Source organism: Lepisosteus platostomus, chromosome 6 (genome assembly GCF_059453375.1).
Source record: "Lepisosteus platostomus isolate fLepPlt1 chromosome 6, fLepPlt1.hap1, whole genome shotgun sequence".
Lineage (NCBI taxonomy): Eukaryota > Metazoa > Chordata > Actinopteri > Semionotiformes > Lepisosteidae > Lepisosteus > Lepisosteus platostomus.
The window spans coordinates 16,144,773-16,162,022 of record NC_142616.1 but is presented as its reverse complement, the minus strand read 5'-3'; the positions used below and the strand labels follow the sequence as shown (position 1 = coordinate 16,162,022).

The following is a 17,250-nucleotide window of genomic DNA, read 5'->3' as shown; positions in this document are numbered from 1 at the left end:
AAAGGCCTTTATCCCGGCCTTGGTGCCGAGTTTCACGCCTGTTTTAATGCCGTACGCAAGCCCAGATGCCGCTCCAGCTGTGAGCGCAATGGCTAAATTGACAGCCACATCGATCGCGGCGCTATTGAGGCTTTCCTGCGCGACCGTGTGACATCCCTTCCCAGCATACACCGCGGAGCGGATGAGGTAGTAAAACACAGAGAGTACGGGGATGTAGCCAATGAGGTCGGCCGCCTTGTATTCATGGTTATCATGACATCAAGAGCACATGGATACCAGGTTGAGGTCCTCCTTCACCTCCTCCAGAGGCAGCCAGGTCCACTTCTGCGCCTCGGTACCTCGCGGCTCCAGTGTCATCACGCTGTCGCTCTCGGAAGCACGGCCTGATGAGGTCACCCTCCCGTGCCCACATCTGGAAAGGTTCGTAGCTGTATTTCTGCCGGAGCAACACCTGGGGGGCATGGCTTAACTCTGGGTGTCTGATACTCAGCGCCAGGACGTTGCCGGCACTGAGGAGGTGCTTCCCCTCCTAGAACCACAGCTGGTTCTCCACGAGGTCATCGCTGAACTCGTGGAGAGAGACCTGCCCACATTCAATCTGCGTTAACAAATGACAAGGGTCCTGCTCGTTCTTGATGAGGTAGAGCTCCACGTGACTGCGGTTGGGCAGGCAGTGGAGGGTGTCGGGATTGTTCAGCCCCTGGGTCTTGGGAATGAAGTACCATTTCTGACTAGGCCTGTTGTTGGGTGAGGAAACTCCTGCATTGGGGCCAAGAAGATCAAGGACTTTATCATTCCAAGCCGACTGAATGTACAGGTGGTTTTTCCCACTTCTGTGTCCTCCAATCACTGCGCCTCGTGGCCAGAGTAACATGGCTCCCTTTGAGGTTCCAGTCCATCGCCAGATGGTTAGCGTCATTGATCAGGTGGCGTCCATTCCAGTACCACAGCTGGGCGTGGGGAGATTCGAGCAACGGTCTCAATTTGATCGGCTCCCCGCTGGAAAAGCCAGTCAACAGCTCACATGGCTCCTAGCCGTTTTTAATTAAAAAGGTGCAGACCAGCTTCTCCAGTTTGGTCAGCTGGTCCTCGAAATGTATGATCTCCCACGGCTGAGCCCGGCCTCCTCGGCCCAAACAGGCCGTCGCCAGATTGACGCTCCCACTTGCGTCCTTCACCGCGTCCAGGACACAGACCCGGCTTCCCCAGACTTTGAAGCGGTCGCCCTCTTGAACCCATTTCTGGTTGTTCGCCAAGGCGTAAACAGGCCACAGAATGACCGTGGATGGGTCATTTTTCAGGGGCTGTCCCGCTTGCAGAGCCAGCCCACTTCCCACATTGACCAGATGGAAGTCGTCCCAGTACCAGAGCTGCAGATGCAATTGATCTTCGCTGAAGTGTTGAAAATCTGGACTCTGGCCCTTCTCTGTAGCTGTCAGCAATTCACAAGGCTTTTCCTCACTTTTGATGTAGAACAGAGCAGGATCGTTGTGAACCGAGGCACAATACAATCCTTTGGCATTTTCGAAATCCCGCCTCATTTCAATGAGTGTCCACCGCTGGAAGATTGTGCTGGACCTCTCGCTGAGTTTCACTTTCCCATCGTCTTCTGCGTTGTCGTCCAGCACTTTCTGAGCCCAAAACAAGGACCTGATGTCGTCTTTGTCGAATGCCCAATGCTGGCTGTTCACCACAGAGTCATTGCCTTTCTTCATCATCAAGATGGCATTGTGTGGCAGACTGTCTTCATCATCCAAGACCAGGCCGCTCTTCATATGAGTGAGACAGGCCCCATCCCAAAACCACAACTGGTCCTCCAGGAGCTCTTCAATGACAGGACGGACCAATACGACAGGCGGGGACGGCGGAGGAGGGTGAGGGGACACGGATCTGGTGGCATTTTCTTCAGGCACACAACGGCTTGGGTGGCTCTGTTCTTCAGCACGCTGCCCCTCGCCCAGTACCAGAGCTGGCTGTCCATTTGGTAGTGGCTGTAGTCGCTCTTCATGGGGAAGCCCGTGTCACTGTCGCTGGTGAGAAGCTTGCATTGGTTCAGCGCTTTGAGGAAGTAGAGCTGCGGGCCAGTGACATTTCTACTGGGGTAACAATCCCCCTGAGAGAGGTCTCGTTTGGCTCTCAGTCTCGGGCTGTGGGCAGCTGCCATGGCTTCTGTCAGATTACTTGGAGCCACATTGTTCACGCTAACACCTCCTATTCCTTTCCCAGCAAACGACCTTTCCAAAAAACTGGACCGCACTGGAGACGCCAATAATGCACTGTTGAGTACCATAAGTGGGGGCAGAGACACAGGCAGGGAGGTGTGGAAAGTAATGGAATCTGTTCTCATTTTGCCTGGTGAAGGAAAGCTTTTGTCAGCAGGATCCGCGTCCTTCCCTTGCTCGTTCCCTGCGTCCACATCCAACGAGTCCTTCATCGTGGCGGTGGTGCTTAAGATCACCTCCTGCAGCTGTGACCTTTCATTCTCTCCTTGGGCCTCCGACAACGAGCTCATGAGTTTCATCACCTCGCCCAGGCTCAGGACGTTCCGGGACAGCAGCTTGAATTTCTCCTCCAGCAAGTCGGCATTGCTTGGGGTCCGGGGAAGCGTCTGCCTCTTGGCCGGAATCTGCTTCTGCTGTGCCGTTCGATCCTTCGCCGAAGTCCGTGACGATCTCTAGCAGGGTTTCCAGGGCGGCCGCTGAAAGGCTGCAGCCCAACTTCTCTTAGCTTCGTTCAGCTTGACTGTCACCATTTCAGAGCAGTTCAGGACAGAATAGAGCAAAGCGGAAACCAGGGGATATAACGGGCCGAACAGGGGCTGGGTCTCCCAGAACTGACGGAACTGGGCTTCCTCTTCGGAGTTACAGCTGGATATCCATTCCCTTACCTTTTCCACTGTGCTAATGTGCTGCTGGTGGAGGACCTCCGCTACGCCGGTGGTTAAGTTCCAGAGGTCTGGGAGGCAGTCCCTCAGGTCATCCTCTTGGTCGAGCGAATCGGTGGCGTTCAGCAGCGGGAGACCTTTGTCCTCACTCCCGCGCTCCGGATGGTCGGAGGAGATCCCAGTTCTGTTCGTGTTCTGCAAAATCATGGGGTGGAACTGCTGCAGGAGAAGCAGCAGGCACCACAGGCCAGCCCAGCGCTGGTGGCCTCGTCTCCCAGCGGCGCTTGGCATTTCGTCTGTGCTCCTTGCTTGCCGAAAGGTGCTTTTATACACAGCCCACAGCTCCCTGCATTACACTTTGACTATACGTTATGCCAGTAAATGACGCAGACTGACTGGCAGAAATTGCATCAGACAAACAATTCCTGAATGCAGTTACTTAGAAACCTGGCAGGAAGGTCAAATAAAGTTGAATTCTGTGATAGAACTTTGCGGACGTGAAGGAGGGAGAACGAAAGTGAAAGCTGGTGGGCTCAGCAGGTGAGAGACAGTGTCCTTGTGAAGGGAGATCTGGGGGAAAGGCATGAAAAGCTGTGAGGAAGAATTTTAGCATTTACGTTTTTTTTAAGTGTGTAAGATAGTGACGCTCGTACAGTATGTACTCATACCAAGGGTGTGTTCCTTTTCAACTACTTTGATAGCCTGAGTGACCAAGGCACCAGTGAGGCGAAACTTGAAAAATGCCTTTTACCCAGCAACAGTATGAAAGAACAATTGCAAGCATTTTAGTTAATGTTTTGATGATAATGCTAGAAACTGCAGAAAGTCTAGCTAAATTTCACACCTTTTATTTATATACTGCCTTTTGTCTATACACAGGGTAAAATTGCTTCTTAAGAATAACGTGGTCAATTACAAAGAAATGTTTGTAGAGAGAAAAACAACTCCCGATATGGAAATTTAGAATCAGCTTTCCTGTGTGAATTTGGTGAAAGGGCAGCAGGTGCCCAAAGTTCTCTTGTATTAGCTTACGTATTACAGCTGTAGGTGGAAATGCTTGGTAACCGACACAGATACGAGTGGAAGGACTGCATGAAACATGTAGCGTCTAGCCAGTGTGAAAACGAAACAGTACGTGAAGGAAGCACTGAGCAATCCAAGAAGAAAACCCAAACGATATGTAAACACTTTTGAGGTAAAAAGCAGTCAAATATGTTACTGGAGTAAACGTACTGTTACTTCAAAAAACAAGTAACTCAGTGAAAATAAAAGTTTCCATTCTAGAAAACAACTGAAGTAAAAGTGTTGCCTCTTATCACTCAGGTATTAGAAAGTAAAAAGTAGCTGTCTTTCTGCTGTTACCATGACTTTATTACTTACCCTCTTCTTTTCCCTACCTCCAGAATTACAATTAACAACTGTAAAACTATTGCCAAACCAACAAGCGAGACAGTATGTTAACACACGTTCAATAACTGAATTATACAAAAGCGTTCTATCAACTTTGAAATAGTTCTATATTGAAATTGTTTTCTCCTAAGAGTCTGTGTTGGTCTTTTTTCTAAACAGTGTCACAACATTTGTCTCATATCAGGTCTGGGCCCATGAGTTTGGTCCCAAGTAAACAACTAACAATTTGTGCAGCACTTAATTACTGTAGGGGTGCTGCATTTTTCCTATAATGATCCTTTCAAGGCTGAACTTCAAAGAGAACTCGTTACACTCTTTATTAAAATCATTTAGAATGGGCACATAGTGATGTTTGTGAGGTAAATTGGGGGTTTTACGTGTTGCTCTGTACATTTTACGGTTATTGCGGTTTGAAATGCACTCCTCAACGCAGATTCTTTCTAACCCTGAAATATAAAAATGGATTGCGGTTCCCCTTCACAGTTCGTGCTGCAGTGAAGTAGTTCTGAGTGTTACTTCACACCCCTGCCAATCACACACTGGGCTCTCTGCTGAATTCCCTGAAGCAACGCCATAAGTGTGCTACCTGTACATCATCCAAATAAAACTCCTCAGAGGTCTTGACAATATCAGCCCAGCAGCGAAAACACAGCCCACAGGACACAAGTGGAAACTACATGGTGTCTGCCTACCCTGCATGTGGAGTCCCTGTGGGACATGCTTGGATCCCGGTTTGTACTCATACCAAGGGTGTGTTCCTTTTCAACTACTTTGATAGCCTGAGTGACCAAGGCACCAGTGAGGCGAAACTCAAAGCACAGCATCCAGCTTTACCTTTATAAATAAAACATTTTTTTTCTCCACTTGTAGACAGCTGATATTTCTGTTCTTTTGAGAGACTGAATTTTCATCCAAACGAATGTGCTGTCCAGGTTATTTGGCATCTCTGTTTTGCTCCCCTTTATACTGTATACACAGTGCCTTCAGAAAGTATTCACCCCTATTGATTATTTCTCATTCTGCTGTGTTGCAAAGTCAAATTAAAGCATGTTTAAATGGGATTTTTTTCCACTCCTGTAGAAGGAATTCTCTATAATGTTAAAATGAAATGAAGTATTTAGATGTCTTCAGAATTATATTAAAAATAAAGATCTGAAAATTACTTAATTGATAAGTTTTCACCCCCCTTTGTTTTAACAACCTAAATTGGGTGAGGTATTCAATTATCTTGAGAGATCACACTAAATACGTTAACAAGGTGCACCTGTGTTCATTTTGAATTCAGCTGTGTTTAATTGCTTGATTGCACAATAAATATCACTGCCTGTGAGGTCTCACAACTGAAACAGCAGATCAGATCAGTCCTACTATCCGTGAAGACCAAGGAGCTGCCCGTGGAACTTCAAGATGAAGTTGTTAGGAGGAAAAAAAGCTGGAGAAGGTTATAAAGAGATCGGCAAAGCTTTGAACCTTCCTATGAGCACCGTGAAGTCCATTGTAACAAAATGGAAAAAACATGGCACAACCCAGACACTACTAAGATCAGGGCCTCCTACCAAATTGAGCAACTGGACAAGAAGGGCAATTGTCAGCAAAGTGACCAAGAGGCCAGCTACAACACTGACGGGGTTGCAGAGCTCTTTGGCTGAAATGGAAGAAACTGTCCAGACATCAACAATCTTTTCAGCTCTTCGCAGATTCAGCCTCTTTGGGAGAGTGGCTAGAAGGAAGCCAATTTTGAGAAAGGCCAACATAAGTCACGCCTGGAGTTTGCTAGAAACCTGAAACCTTTTGGAAGAAAATGTTGTGGTATGATGAGGCTCGGAGTTTATCGAATGTGAGATTGCTCCATTGGCTCGGAGGCAAGTGCTCTTTCCGATTTCCTCACTCTCGGCTTGGTCACAGACCTGCAGATCTGGCCGCTCTCATTTCCTTTCCAGTCGTACTGGCATCCGAACTGGCTTTCCTCCCCCAGGCCTCACTCGGGGAGATTCCTACTTGCCTCTGAAGCAGGAGGTTCCGCAAAGCAGCGAAGCCACTGCTGTCCTGCTCACGGGCACTGGAGCGCCGAGGAGCAGGCTAGCAGGACCGTGGCGGCCGGCCACACCCCTTCCCACCCGTCAGTCAGCCTCGGCTGCCATGGGTACATAACCAGGACAGAAGTCTGCTCCATCTCTTCACAATTTACTACCATTGTAAATTGGTACACTCCAATTCACAGGAGCACCAGGCTGCTTCATGTCTGCCGTGGGACTGCTCTGGGTTGGGTTGTGGAAAGAGGTACCCGGGTTCCCTCTACCTCTTTCTACGGGTTCCCTGCCTTTTGCTCTGGATCCTTACTTTCTGGATGATCCCCTCGGTGGTTTACACTGCAGTTCCCTGGCTTTGGATCCTGCTGTGTTCTTCGATTCTTTTACAGGACTGCATATCGGCGCTTTTGCAAAGTCTTTCTGCTACCTGGCCGTGTTCTCGGACCACAGTTCTGAAATGGGTTTCGCCCGTTTCCCACTGCCGGCTCAGCTGCTCATTCTGCCCTGCACCTGTGCTTCCCTCCAGCCTCAGACCACTGCTTACTTCCACAAACAGTGGCCCTTACAGGCACAGTGCGGTGGAAGCGGAATAGTCAATCTGTCCAGCCTTATAATGCATCATAACAGATGAAAGGTTACAAATGATGGGGGGCCATTTGTCCTTCCAGCCTGCTTGGGAGTAAGTAGTTCATTGATCCCGGGATCTCATCCAGCCATTTCTTGAAAGACGCCAGGGTATCGGCTTCAACAACAGGGGTGGACAGCTTGGAGTGTACCCCACTCTTCATCTAAAGTAGTGCTTTGTGTCCTAATTGGAGGATTTTATTCAACCAGGGTCTCTGCTTCAACAACATAGCTTGGCAGCACGTTACACACTCCCATCCTAGGAGTCCCAGGGCATCCTGTTCTCAGTTTTAAACGCCCACCCCTGTAGTCTCCACCTCTGACCTCTGGTCTGCGTGTCCATATTTATTCTGAAGAGATCTTCTGAGCTTTAAAGTACAGTCTCTCTTAATATGAGGTACTTGCAAAACGGGGCACAAATGTTATTCCCATCAGGACAACGGAAGCTTGCAGTTCGTAAAGCGTGAAGAGAATCAGTCCGCTCTGCAATGGGAGTCTGACCGACTCGACAACCTGGAATGTATCAGACCTCAACCCAAGGCTACGGTTACCTTCACTTCTTCTCACAGCCTCTTTTACTTTTACTGAAACTAAGCCTACAAGAATTGTCATTGTGGGGACAGGTCAGCACAGGAGTGTAAGGAGTCCGTCAGTGGGACAGACTGCTCACTCTGGACAAGAGGGGAGCCGCTCCGGTCCTGGTGTCTGCACCACCAACAGAACTGGAGACGGGACCTACGCTGCTACAGTGGACACTCCGCTCCGATGAATTAGGCCAACAGGACCTCGAGCGTTTAGACAGGTTAACTGATCCTGTCAAACTGACAGGACTATAGCCCTTCACGTATGGGGCTCCAGCTACACTTCCACTCTGGACCGATTCCATTGCCATTATCATCCCCAGAGCACCCAGGTTCGCGCAGACGCATGCAGCCTTGAGTCAAGGATCGTTCGAAACAATCTGGGTCAGAAGTACCAACCACGATGTGACATACACAGCGCCCACAGAAGGTCTACACACCCTTTCTCCAGAAACTCATGTTTTTAAGTATTCAGCTGTAATGATTTTAGAACGTATCTTTTTCACTTGGAGCTGGTGCTTACAGGCCAGCACGGTGACGCAGTGTTTAGCTTTGCTGCCTCGCAGCACTCGGGCCCTGGGTTCAATTCCTGGGGTGCTGTCTGTGTGAAGTTCATATGTTCTCCCTGTGTTCACATGGGCTTCCTCTGGGTGCCTCCAGTTTTCTCCCACAGGCCAGAGACAAACTGGTAGGGAAAACTGGAGTGTGTGTGTCTGCCCTGTGATGGACTGGAGTATACGCTTATGTATTAATAAAGATAAAATACATTCTGATTTAAAGCATTTTGATTTCAGGCCACAGAATGTGTTATGTGGGAAAAGAGTTGGTCACCTTTCTCCAGACACTGCGGACGATTTCGGCACAAGCCATAATCCAGCTCCTGTTCCGAATACGAATCCTTCCGGAAAATTGGCACCGCTCATTGCCCAGCAACTCACATCAGTAGCACATCGCAGGGCGTTCTCAAACAGCCCATCATTAAAAGACAGAGACCTGTGGCCATACATCAGCTATGACGTCTGATGGTAAGTGACTCCTCTCTGTGTAGGTCTGCCCTGCCCAAGACTCAGTTCTCACTCTTGGATCTGGGCAAACCTGGCTCAAACACAGAAGCTCACATCTGCAAAGGAACAGGCTGCATCGCTCTGCATTTTACAGCTCAATATGGAAAATCCTTTATCTACATCCAACAGGAGGGCACAGGGAAAAACGCAGGCGTGTCCAACTGTACAGTGTCGGGTTCTGGTTGCGATGCAGCAGCGCAGACAGCTCCCCGTCTGCACACTCCTCTTCTTCCGGAGTCGCCCCATTCCAGTTCAGGGAGGTGGGAGGACCACCGCTCAGAGGTAAAGGCTCTTCTCAAATCCGCAGTCCTGCGCCATCCCGATCCGTCACTGCTCCGGGAGCTGGATTCCCAGCCTGCGCAGCGAGCCGAGGAAGAACCGGGGCAGGGGGCAGGAGAGGCTGACCCCCGGGGCGCCGGGCAGGACGAGCCCGCGGGCGTGCAGGTGGAGAGGGAGGTGTCGGGCCTTGCTCTGCTCCAGGCCCAGCCGCTGCAGGACCTTCTCCGGCAGCTTCTGAGGGAGAGAACGGGAGAACACAAGACCCGTCACAAACCGCCTAGCCAGTCTGCCTGGGAATCAGCACTAATTCATAGATCCCAAGATCCCATCAAGCTGTGTCCTGAGAGAAGCCAGGGTTTCAACTGGACTGAGCAGCTTGTTCCCTACTCCCACCACCCTCTTTGCAAGGACGTCCTTGGTTTGCACTTCCCTGTAGTTTAAAGGGACTTCTCAAAAAGCTGGAAAGTTGCTACATAAAATACAGTTTATCATCCTCCTCCTCCTCCTCCTCCTAACAATGTTATGCGTCATCTTTGTGCAGGTCATTCTGAGTCAGTACATAAAGTGTGCCAGGCAGTTCAGCTGCTCAGCTCATCACGTCAAGAGGGACTAGCGACTTTGGAGAGCAATCATCACTTCATGCAGCTGTGCAGCACACATGGGACACACACGTGTCCACCTGAACACGTTCTCCTGGACATTCTCCTTTATTTGGTTCCAGCACCTTGAATTAGGTGCCTCTTTTAAAATGACATCTTTAAGAGAAGCTGAGGAAACGCCAAACAAACACCCATGGGCTTGTACTGATTTAACACTTACAGCCAGGGGAACCACATCAGCAGGACACACATGTCGAACCCCAGAGCCTGGTGGTTATCTCTATGCAGGGATCTTTTAAACGTGTGAGACAGGTGCGGCACAATCCAGCTCCAGTCCACAGCCAGTGCTCAGAACAGCCCCAGCGGGGGGAGGGGCAGGAGGGGAGTTCTGCAGGTGTCCACGTGGGACGTCAAGCTCAACTGCATCACGGTCCAGGGAGGCGTTCCTCTCCCGACCATGAGTGAAGACACGAGAGAGCGAGGACTGACAGCTTTGACGACGGGCAATTCCCTACATCTCAGAAATGGCTTTGATTAGCCAGCTAGGTAGGAAAAGGTGGCAAACTAATACTCCTGTCAGAAGAGGAAGGGAGCTATCCCCGATCATTCACACATGTTCTTAATTACAATGATGACATTTAGGGGGTTGTAGTATCTGACATGAGGACACCTCTTAGGGGTTTTACGCCCTGATTTTTGCTTGATGCTGGACGGGATTCACTGCCTCACCTGCGGCGCCAGTTTACTCCAGTTGGCATATTTGTGGTCTCCCAGGATCTGGCATCCCAGCCCATAGGCCATGTGCACACGGATTTGGTGCTTCACCCCTGGCAGGCAAGGGACAGGTTTCAGTAGACGTTAAGCACAGAGATTGTTTAAAAATGTAGAATCTTGAGGTTTTATACTTTAGAAATACTATTTATACTATAGAAAATTACTTCTCTCTCTTTCCCTACTTCAAAGAGTATGGAGGGTGACTCTTCAGGCTCAAGACCCTACTTGGTACTGTCCCCTCCTCTCCTCACTTATGATTGCCTACAGACCTAGGTCCTCACACATCTGCTCCTGTCCTCACCTGTGATTGGCTACAGACCCTAGCTCACACACCACCTGCTCCTGTCCTCACCTGTGATTGGCTACAGACCCTAGTCCACACACCACCTGCTCCTGTCCTCACCTGTGATTGGCTACAGACCCTAGTCCACACAGCACCTGCTCCTGTCCTCACCTGTGATTGGCTACAGACCCTAGTCCACACACCACCACCTCCTCTCCTCACCTGTGATTGGCTACAGACCCTAGTCCACACACCACCTGCTTCTGTCCTCACCTGTGATTGGCTACAGACCCTAGTCCACACACCACCACCTCCTCTCCTCACCTGTGATTGGCTACAGACCCTAGTCCACACACCACCTGCTCCTGTCCTCACCTGTGATTGGCTACAGACCCTAGTCCACACACCACCACCTCCTCTCCTCACCTGTGATTGGCTACAGACCCTAGTCCACACACCACCTGCTTCTGTCCTCACCTGTGATTGGCTACAGACCCTAGTCCTCAGACCACCTGTTCCTGTCCCCACCTGTGATTGGCTGAAGCTCAACTAAGCTGCAGCCCCCAGCGCTGTCTAGCACACGGTATTGGGTCACAGCACTGTGAGCCTCCCGGTTGGCTCGAACCCGGGACACCTTCTGGCCTTCCTCCGAAATCCTGTACAAGGGGCTCAAAGACATCTAAAAAGACACAGGCAGAACAGAGAAGACTGAGGAGAAACCTTTTAAATGAGGCAATTAAATCAACATGAGATCTTGAGTGGCTAAACCAGTAAAGGCCTAAAGTCAGAGCACAGGCTGAGCACTACTGTCCTCAGACCACTGGTCTCAGTCTGTCCCAAGTCACTAACTAACTGGAACCTGCATTCCTGTCCAGAACAGCTGGTGGAGCTCTAGCAGGGTCTGGAGGGATGGAAGTCATCCAGGGTTTCCCCAGCCTGTGGCACACCAGCACTTACAGGGCTGGAAGAGAAAGCTGCAGGAGGCTTCTGACTGATGGCTGCACTGCTGATGGTGCCATGGGACTTGCAGACTTTTGACTGTATTTATAAAAACTATATTGTGCTGAGTTATTCAGCAATTCAGGTTCAAGTTCATTTGTCATTATACTTATACACAAGTATATGTTATAACGAAATGCTATTTAGCTAGCTCTCAGATGGTAAATAGTACAAAAAACAACAATACAATTGTGTAAGAAAAAGACGGAGACAACAGGCAATGTGCAAAACAGCAACAGTTGTGCAAAATCATACGTCAACAGAATGAAATAAAGGAAACAAAATTATGGGGAGTGAACGTCTTGACTTGAGGTAGAGGTAGATTTCAACGTGCGTTTCAGTTTTGATAAAGAGAGAAGGCACTGTGAGGGTTCAGACTGTAGGTCTGAGAGGAGAAGTCTGGAGAGGCTGGGAGTTTAATAGTGCGGGGGTAAAAACGGTCTCTGAGTCTGGTAGTCCAGCCCTGAAAGCTCCGGTGCCGTTTTCCAGATGATAGAGGGTCAAACAGTCTAGCTGAGGTGCGTGCTCAAAAAGCTGAGAACTTTCCTGTCATAAATGTCCAGGATGGATGGGAGAGCAACCCCATTGATGGACTGGGCAGTTTTCACCACCCGCTGTAGGGCTTTGTCAGCAATACTGCAGTTGCCATACCACACTGTGACGCAACCTGTCAGTGTGCTTTCTGTAGTGCATCTGTAAAAGTTAGTGAGAATCTTACTCTTCTTCAACTTTCTTAGGAAGTACAGGCGCTGTTGCGCTTTCTTAATCAGACAAGTGGAGTTGAGAGACCTTGTGAGGTCCTTGGTGATATGAACGCCAAGGAATTTGAAGTTACTGACCCTTTCCACTTCGGTCCCGTTGATTTGGATAGGGGCATGACCGTTTTGCAGTTTTCTGACATCAATGATCAGATCCTTGGTTTTGCCGACGTTGAGGGGAAAGGTTGTTGTCTTCACACCATGTTGTAAGGAGTTTGACTCCAATTATGGCTCCCTTGACTTATGCTTTGTCATGGAGGTGACATGACTGACCTTGTAGTGTGGCTGAGGCCCAGCGACTTCTTTCTCAATGATGGGGATGTCGATCACACCCTCCGAGGGTACTGGAACCCCAACACTCAGCACCCTGGAATCACACAACAGCCACTGGGATCAGCCTTGATCAGGACCACGTATACAACCTGTCACAGCGCCTCCGTGACCCTTGACCCCTCTTGTTTGTCACGGCGCCTTGGTGACCCTTGACCTGAACACAGGACAGCTTCACTTACAAGTACTTCTTCTCCACCTGGTGGGTTTTGAAGAGCTGGTGAATATGGTCGGCCGCCTCCTCGCTCTTGCCCAGCAGCATCACCCCGGTTGTGTCCTTGTCTAAACGGTGGCACAGATGCAGAGGTCCTGCCTTCATGCCACCAATCATCTTGGCGAGGACGGGCAGCACGTCTGCGATGCTGTTTTTCACTCCTGGTCCACCTGGAGGTGCATTAATCACATTGTAAGCAGCAAGAACCCCCTCCCACTCGCCAACCACTGGCCAACCTGGAGCTCCACGCACCCATCCACTGGCCAACCTGGTGCTCCACGCACCCACCCTCTCGCCAACCTGGAGCTGCAGCTACCACCCACCCACCCACCCACCCGCTCGCTCGCTCAACTGCATCAGTCATCTGCGAGAAGCAATCATACACTTCCCCCAAGCAACCTGTGCTCCTTGTACAGTTCCCCGGTCCCAGGAGTGTCCCGGGCTGGGGCGCAGGAGAAAGACGCACCATGCACTGGGACCCCGTAGGGCTTGTTGATGGCGACCAGCTGCTCGTTCGCCAACAGCATGCCCCTCTTCAGATCCTTGGCCAGCACGTTGGGATGGACCCTCTGGAGCTGCTGGCTGAACTGGTGGAGCTCTCGGACTCGCCGCAGAACCGGAGACGAGGGGCCCTGCGCAGAGTAGGACGGACACACACACATACCATGAAGTCCTTCTGCAGAGGAAGACAGTGCTACACTGACAACAGCAGCACTGCTGTTAAATCCCATCAGCCCCGATCTGGAAAGGCTTTGAAACAATGCCACCTGTGTGTCTCTTTCTGTCTCTCCTCAAGTGTATCAATCAGACTCCATTTTCTAACCGCTTCATCCAATTCAGAATCGCAAGGCAGGGTACACCCAGCCCATCCCAGGGAAGACACACTCACACACATTAGAACCTGAGAATCCAATTAATCTACCAGCTTGCCTCTGGACCGTAGGAGAAAATCAGAGCACCTGGAGAAAACCCACAGAGACACCATGCAGATAGCACCCTGGGAATTGAACCCAGGGCCCCAGCCCTGCGTGGCAGCAATAAAACACCGCGCCACCGGGCCGCTCTCGATCAGACGCATGGGTCATTATTAAGAGTTCACCCGGGAGTCTAGAACCAGGGCACCAGCAATTCAAATTGGGCTTCCAGATCCAGAAATCAAAAGGAAGGAACTGGGTGTCTTTAGTCTGGAAAAGATATTAAGGGGGGAACTGATTTCAATGTTCAACAGTCTTCAAAGTTATTGTCAAGGATACAGACAGGAGGCCTCGAGTGGTACCGACAGCTGTGGAGATGGCTGGAACAAACTGACTTACCAGGTGATTAAAATTAGGACGCTGGGGCCCTTTGAGAAACTGTGGGATTATATCATAGGATGAACGACTGAGCTCCAAAGAATTAAAATGTCAGTTTTTGAGTTTGATCAGTTCATCGCCTTCTTTATTGCATTGAAAACTGGCTTCGGGGATAACAACAAGCACCGCGACCCCGCAGCGCGACTGTAGGCGCCTTAAGGATTTAAATCAGGTGAAGAAAGCAGGCCGGTAAAGGTTTTACCGCCCTCTAGTGGCTCCCTGAGCTGAACACCCTCCCTGGCTGTCAGTGCTCTGAAGCAGGACAGGTTTCACCCTCTGTACGACAGTGTTGTCCCGACTGTAATGCCAGCTTCTCTCCGTCAGCGAGAAGACCGAGAGAAAACTGAAACAGAGTCAGATGTCAGCTTGCAAGGCTGATGTGCCGATGCTCAATTACATTTTATTTTTAGTCACGACAGAAAAGACCAGCAGTCTACAGGTGTATTAGAAGCAATGCTTAAATTTTGTATCGTGATCTTACGAAGAATCCTTAATATCCATTTGCGAGACGATCTTAAGAAAAAACACTTGAGGATTTAACATTGCCATCGGAGGCTGAGGCGTACCATAGCTGCGAACACACAGTGCTCGTATCTCAGTGTGATAAATCCCTGCGCTCTTTCACAGTCCCCCCGACCCCAGTCCTTCGGTTCAGATGGAAAACCCAGTCCCGGTGGAAGTAACTCTGCAGGAGCGGTTACTGACGCCAGTAAAGTGAGCGGATACGGTATACCGCGACTTGATTCACTGAGGCGTTCGCTAAATTAACCATTATAAAGAAAGGGCCAGCGCCTTTGAGCTTTATATCCATACCTCGGTTCTCGTTTCCTTTGGCTGTTTCTTTTCTTGGCGTATTTTCTCGGCCAGGTCGCTGGCTTTCAGCTTCGGGGAATCCGTGTTTTCCCTCCCGACGACGGTCTTCAGTCCCCTTTTCTGCCCGGTCGCAGCGCTGTGTGGCCGGAGAGTCCGTGCGACCACAGCCGCTAGGACACAAATTGACCGGGTTTCCCCTAAATTCGCGCACATGACTCCATGTCGCCCTATCAGGCGGTCAAGACAGCGAACTACATACATTCTGGGTAGATTGTAAGTTGACAAACTTGTAAAAGCCCCGGACTTAGAAAAACCATACATTCCACGCTCGTCTGCTCATGGGCGCCGTCATTTTCCTAACCTTTCACCTCTACAACCATTGGCCAGCCATTTGAATCAACTTTATTACTCATGGAACACACGAGGGCTATTTTAAAGAAGGAGGATTACTTTATTGAAGGTTTTCTCAAAATAGTCGAATTGAATTAACTCGACAACTGACTTCAGAATTACTCCAGTTCCACGAAAGTACGCTCTGGTTACGCGTATCCGGTTAAAGCGATTCAGGCTTTGAAAATCCGACCAGCTGCGCGTTCATGCCGCTCTCCACTAGGCAGGAGGGTCGAGCACCGATTCCTTCACCCGCACCAGCAAAACCCCGGCGAAAGTACGCGCAACTTAATCCAGTGAATATGAATTACAGCCCTTTATGGGAAAACTATGAGGATAAAGTATTTTTATAAATTTATTTTAAAAATAAAGATCGGTTGTAATAGCGAGGCGCCATTACAAGACAGATAAGACGCTTGGCAGATACATTGACCTATAAATTGAAATGTGGAAGTTAATTATGAAATCCAATAAAATAGCTCAAGATATAACACAACAATAAAAACTTCTCGAGCACGCATGAATTGGTATTACCCATTTGATAACACAGGAAACATTGTGGTGATGGAAACGTAACATTATTAACACCTAAGTCTAGGTAAGAGCCATTGTAGACACACACGTTTAAAAACTTCATTTAATTGGAATTATTGATATTTTTGTGGAATTTTGTGTAATCCATGTTTATATTTCGTCTGGGCTTGTACTTTTTTTTACCTTTACATTAATGCTGTGAATTGAATTTCTGTTCAAATCAGCCTCGTTTAGCCCTGTTGTGGCTTACATGAGGACGTCTGTGGAGTGCAGAGAACCTGTGATACTAGGAAAAGCTGTATGAAATATTTAGATCGCAGTATCTAGTTACTAGGAAGAGAAGCTACATTTACGGGATAGAATTATATAAGAGAATTGTAGCTGTTATTTCATATACAACCTATATGTATAATAATAAAATTGGTATACCTATATGAACAGATTTAGTCGGGAAGCGTGATGAATGCACGCAAAAACTGCTTTTGTGCGAACACCACTTTCCCTATTGCACATCACTGCTTTAGTGATGCAGGTTGTAAACACAGTAAAAAAAAAAACTGCACCAGTCACAAGGGGCCAGTTTATTTTAACGCTTAGCTATGAAGAGAAATATTAACAATGTATGCAACAATGTACAATTTACTAAAGTTACTGGCTGACTGAGTAATCTCTCTGAAACAGCCCCGTTATCTTTTCCCTAGAGCCTCTCAGCACTTTAACAAGCTACTGTTGTAAATTACGTTTCAAAAAGGTAACTGTTACAATGTCTTTCTGTATCAGATTTAATTATGTAGTCTCAAGAATTCTGTTTTTTATTCTTGTGACATAATCGACTTTAGTGTTGCAGGAGAGCTTGAGAACACACACACATTGATACCAGAGCTAATTAACCTACCAGTATATCTTTGGACTGTGGGAGGAAGCCCACACAAACACAGAGGGGACATGCAAACTCCACACAGACAGCATCCCAGGAATCGAACCCAGGGCTCCATCGCTGCGAGGCAGCAATGCTCACCACTGCATCAATGTGCTGCTTGTCTCTAAACACCATTTCTTCCATACTCACAGATAACAATAGATAAAATCAAATTACTGCTGCCAATCCTGTCTCTCCTGCAGTCAACAGGTCTGTTGTCATTAATATCTGACACCCCAAGGGAAACAGTGTTATGGATGGTTTAGTGTTAGTTACTCTTATTGCATTATACAGACAAGGCACTGTGCATTTCAGCAGGATAGAATTACCTTGAGTTGAGTATAATACCCATGTCTAGGATATTAAATTCCCGGGAACACAAGGGGCTGGGAGAGACTGATGTACACAGACAC

The 17,250-nt window shown here is 48.8% G+C and overlaps 1 protein-coding gene across 1 annotated transcript; it reads right to left on the bottom strand.

Moving 5' to 3' along the window:
- Positions 1–8,679: 8,679 nt before the first annotated feature.
- Positions 8,680–15,577, bottom strand: rpusd4 (RNA pseudouridine synthase D4). The gene is made up of 7 exons (XM_088638085.1): positions 14,995–15,577; positions 13,296–13,461; positions 12,798–12,999; positions 12,559–12,652; positions 11,057–11,207; positions 10,201–10,298; positions 8,680–9,106 (listed from the first exon to the last, which is right to left on the bottom strand). The coding sequence occupies exons 1-7, from the start codon at positions 15,313–15,315 to the stop codon at positions 8,921–8,923; spliced, it is 1,218 nt and encodes a 405-aa protein (XP_088494211.1). The 5' UTR covers positions 15,316–15,577; the 3' UTR covers positions 8,680–8,920.
- Between the last annotated feature and the right edge of the window lie 1,673 nt (positions 15,578–17,250).

What these genes read in the sequence shown, in the direction of transcription:
- rpusd4 (XM_088638085.1), bottom strand. Translation starts at nt 15,315, where the DNA reads ATGTATGGTTTTTCTAAGTCCGGGGCTTTTACAAGTTTGTCAACTTAC. An exon ending in CAGGTGGAGAAGAAGTACTT is followed by an intron (nt 12,653 to 12,797) that starts GTAAGTGAAGCT and finishes GTGTGATTCCAG; the next exon opens with GGTGCTGAGTGTTGGGGTTC. An exon ending in TGAGCTTCAGCCAATCACAG is followed by an intron (nt 10,299 to 11,056) that starts GTGGGGACAGGA and finishes CTTGCCTGCCAG; the next exon opens with GGGTGAAGCACCAAATCCGT.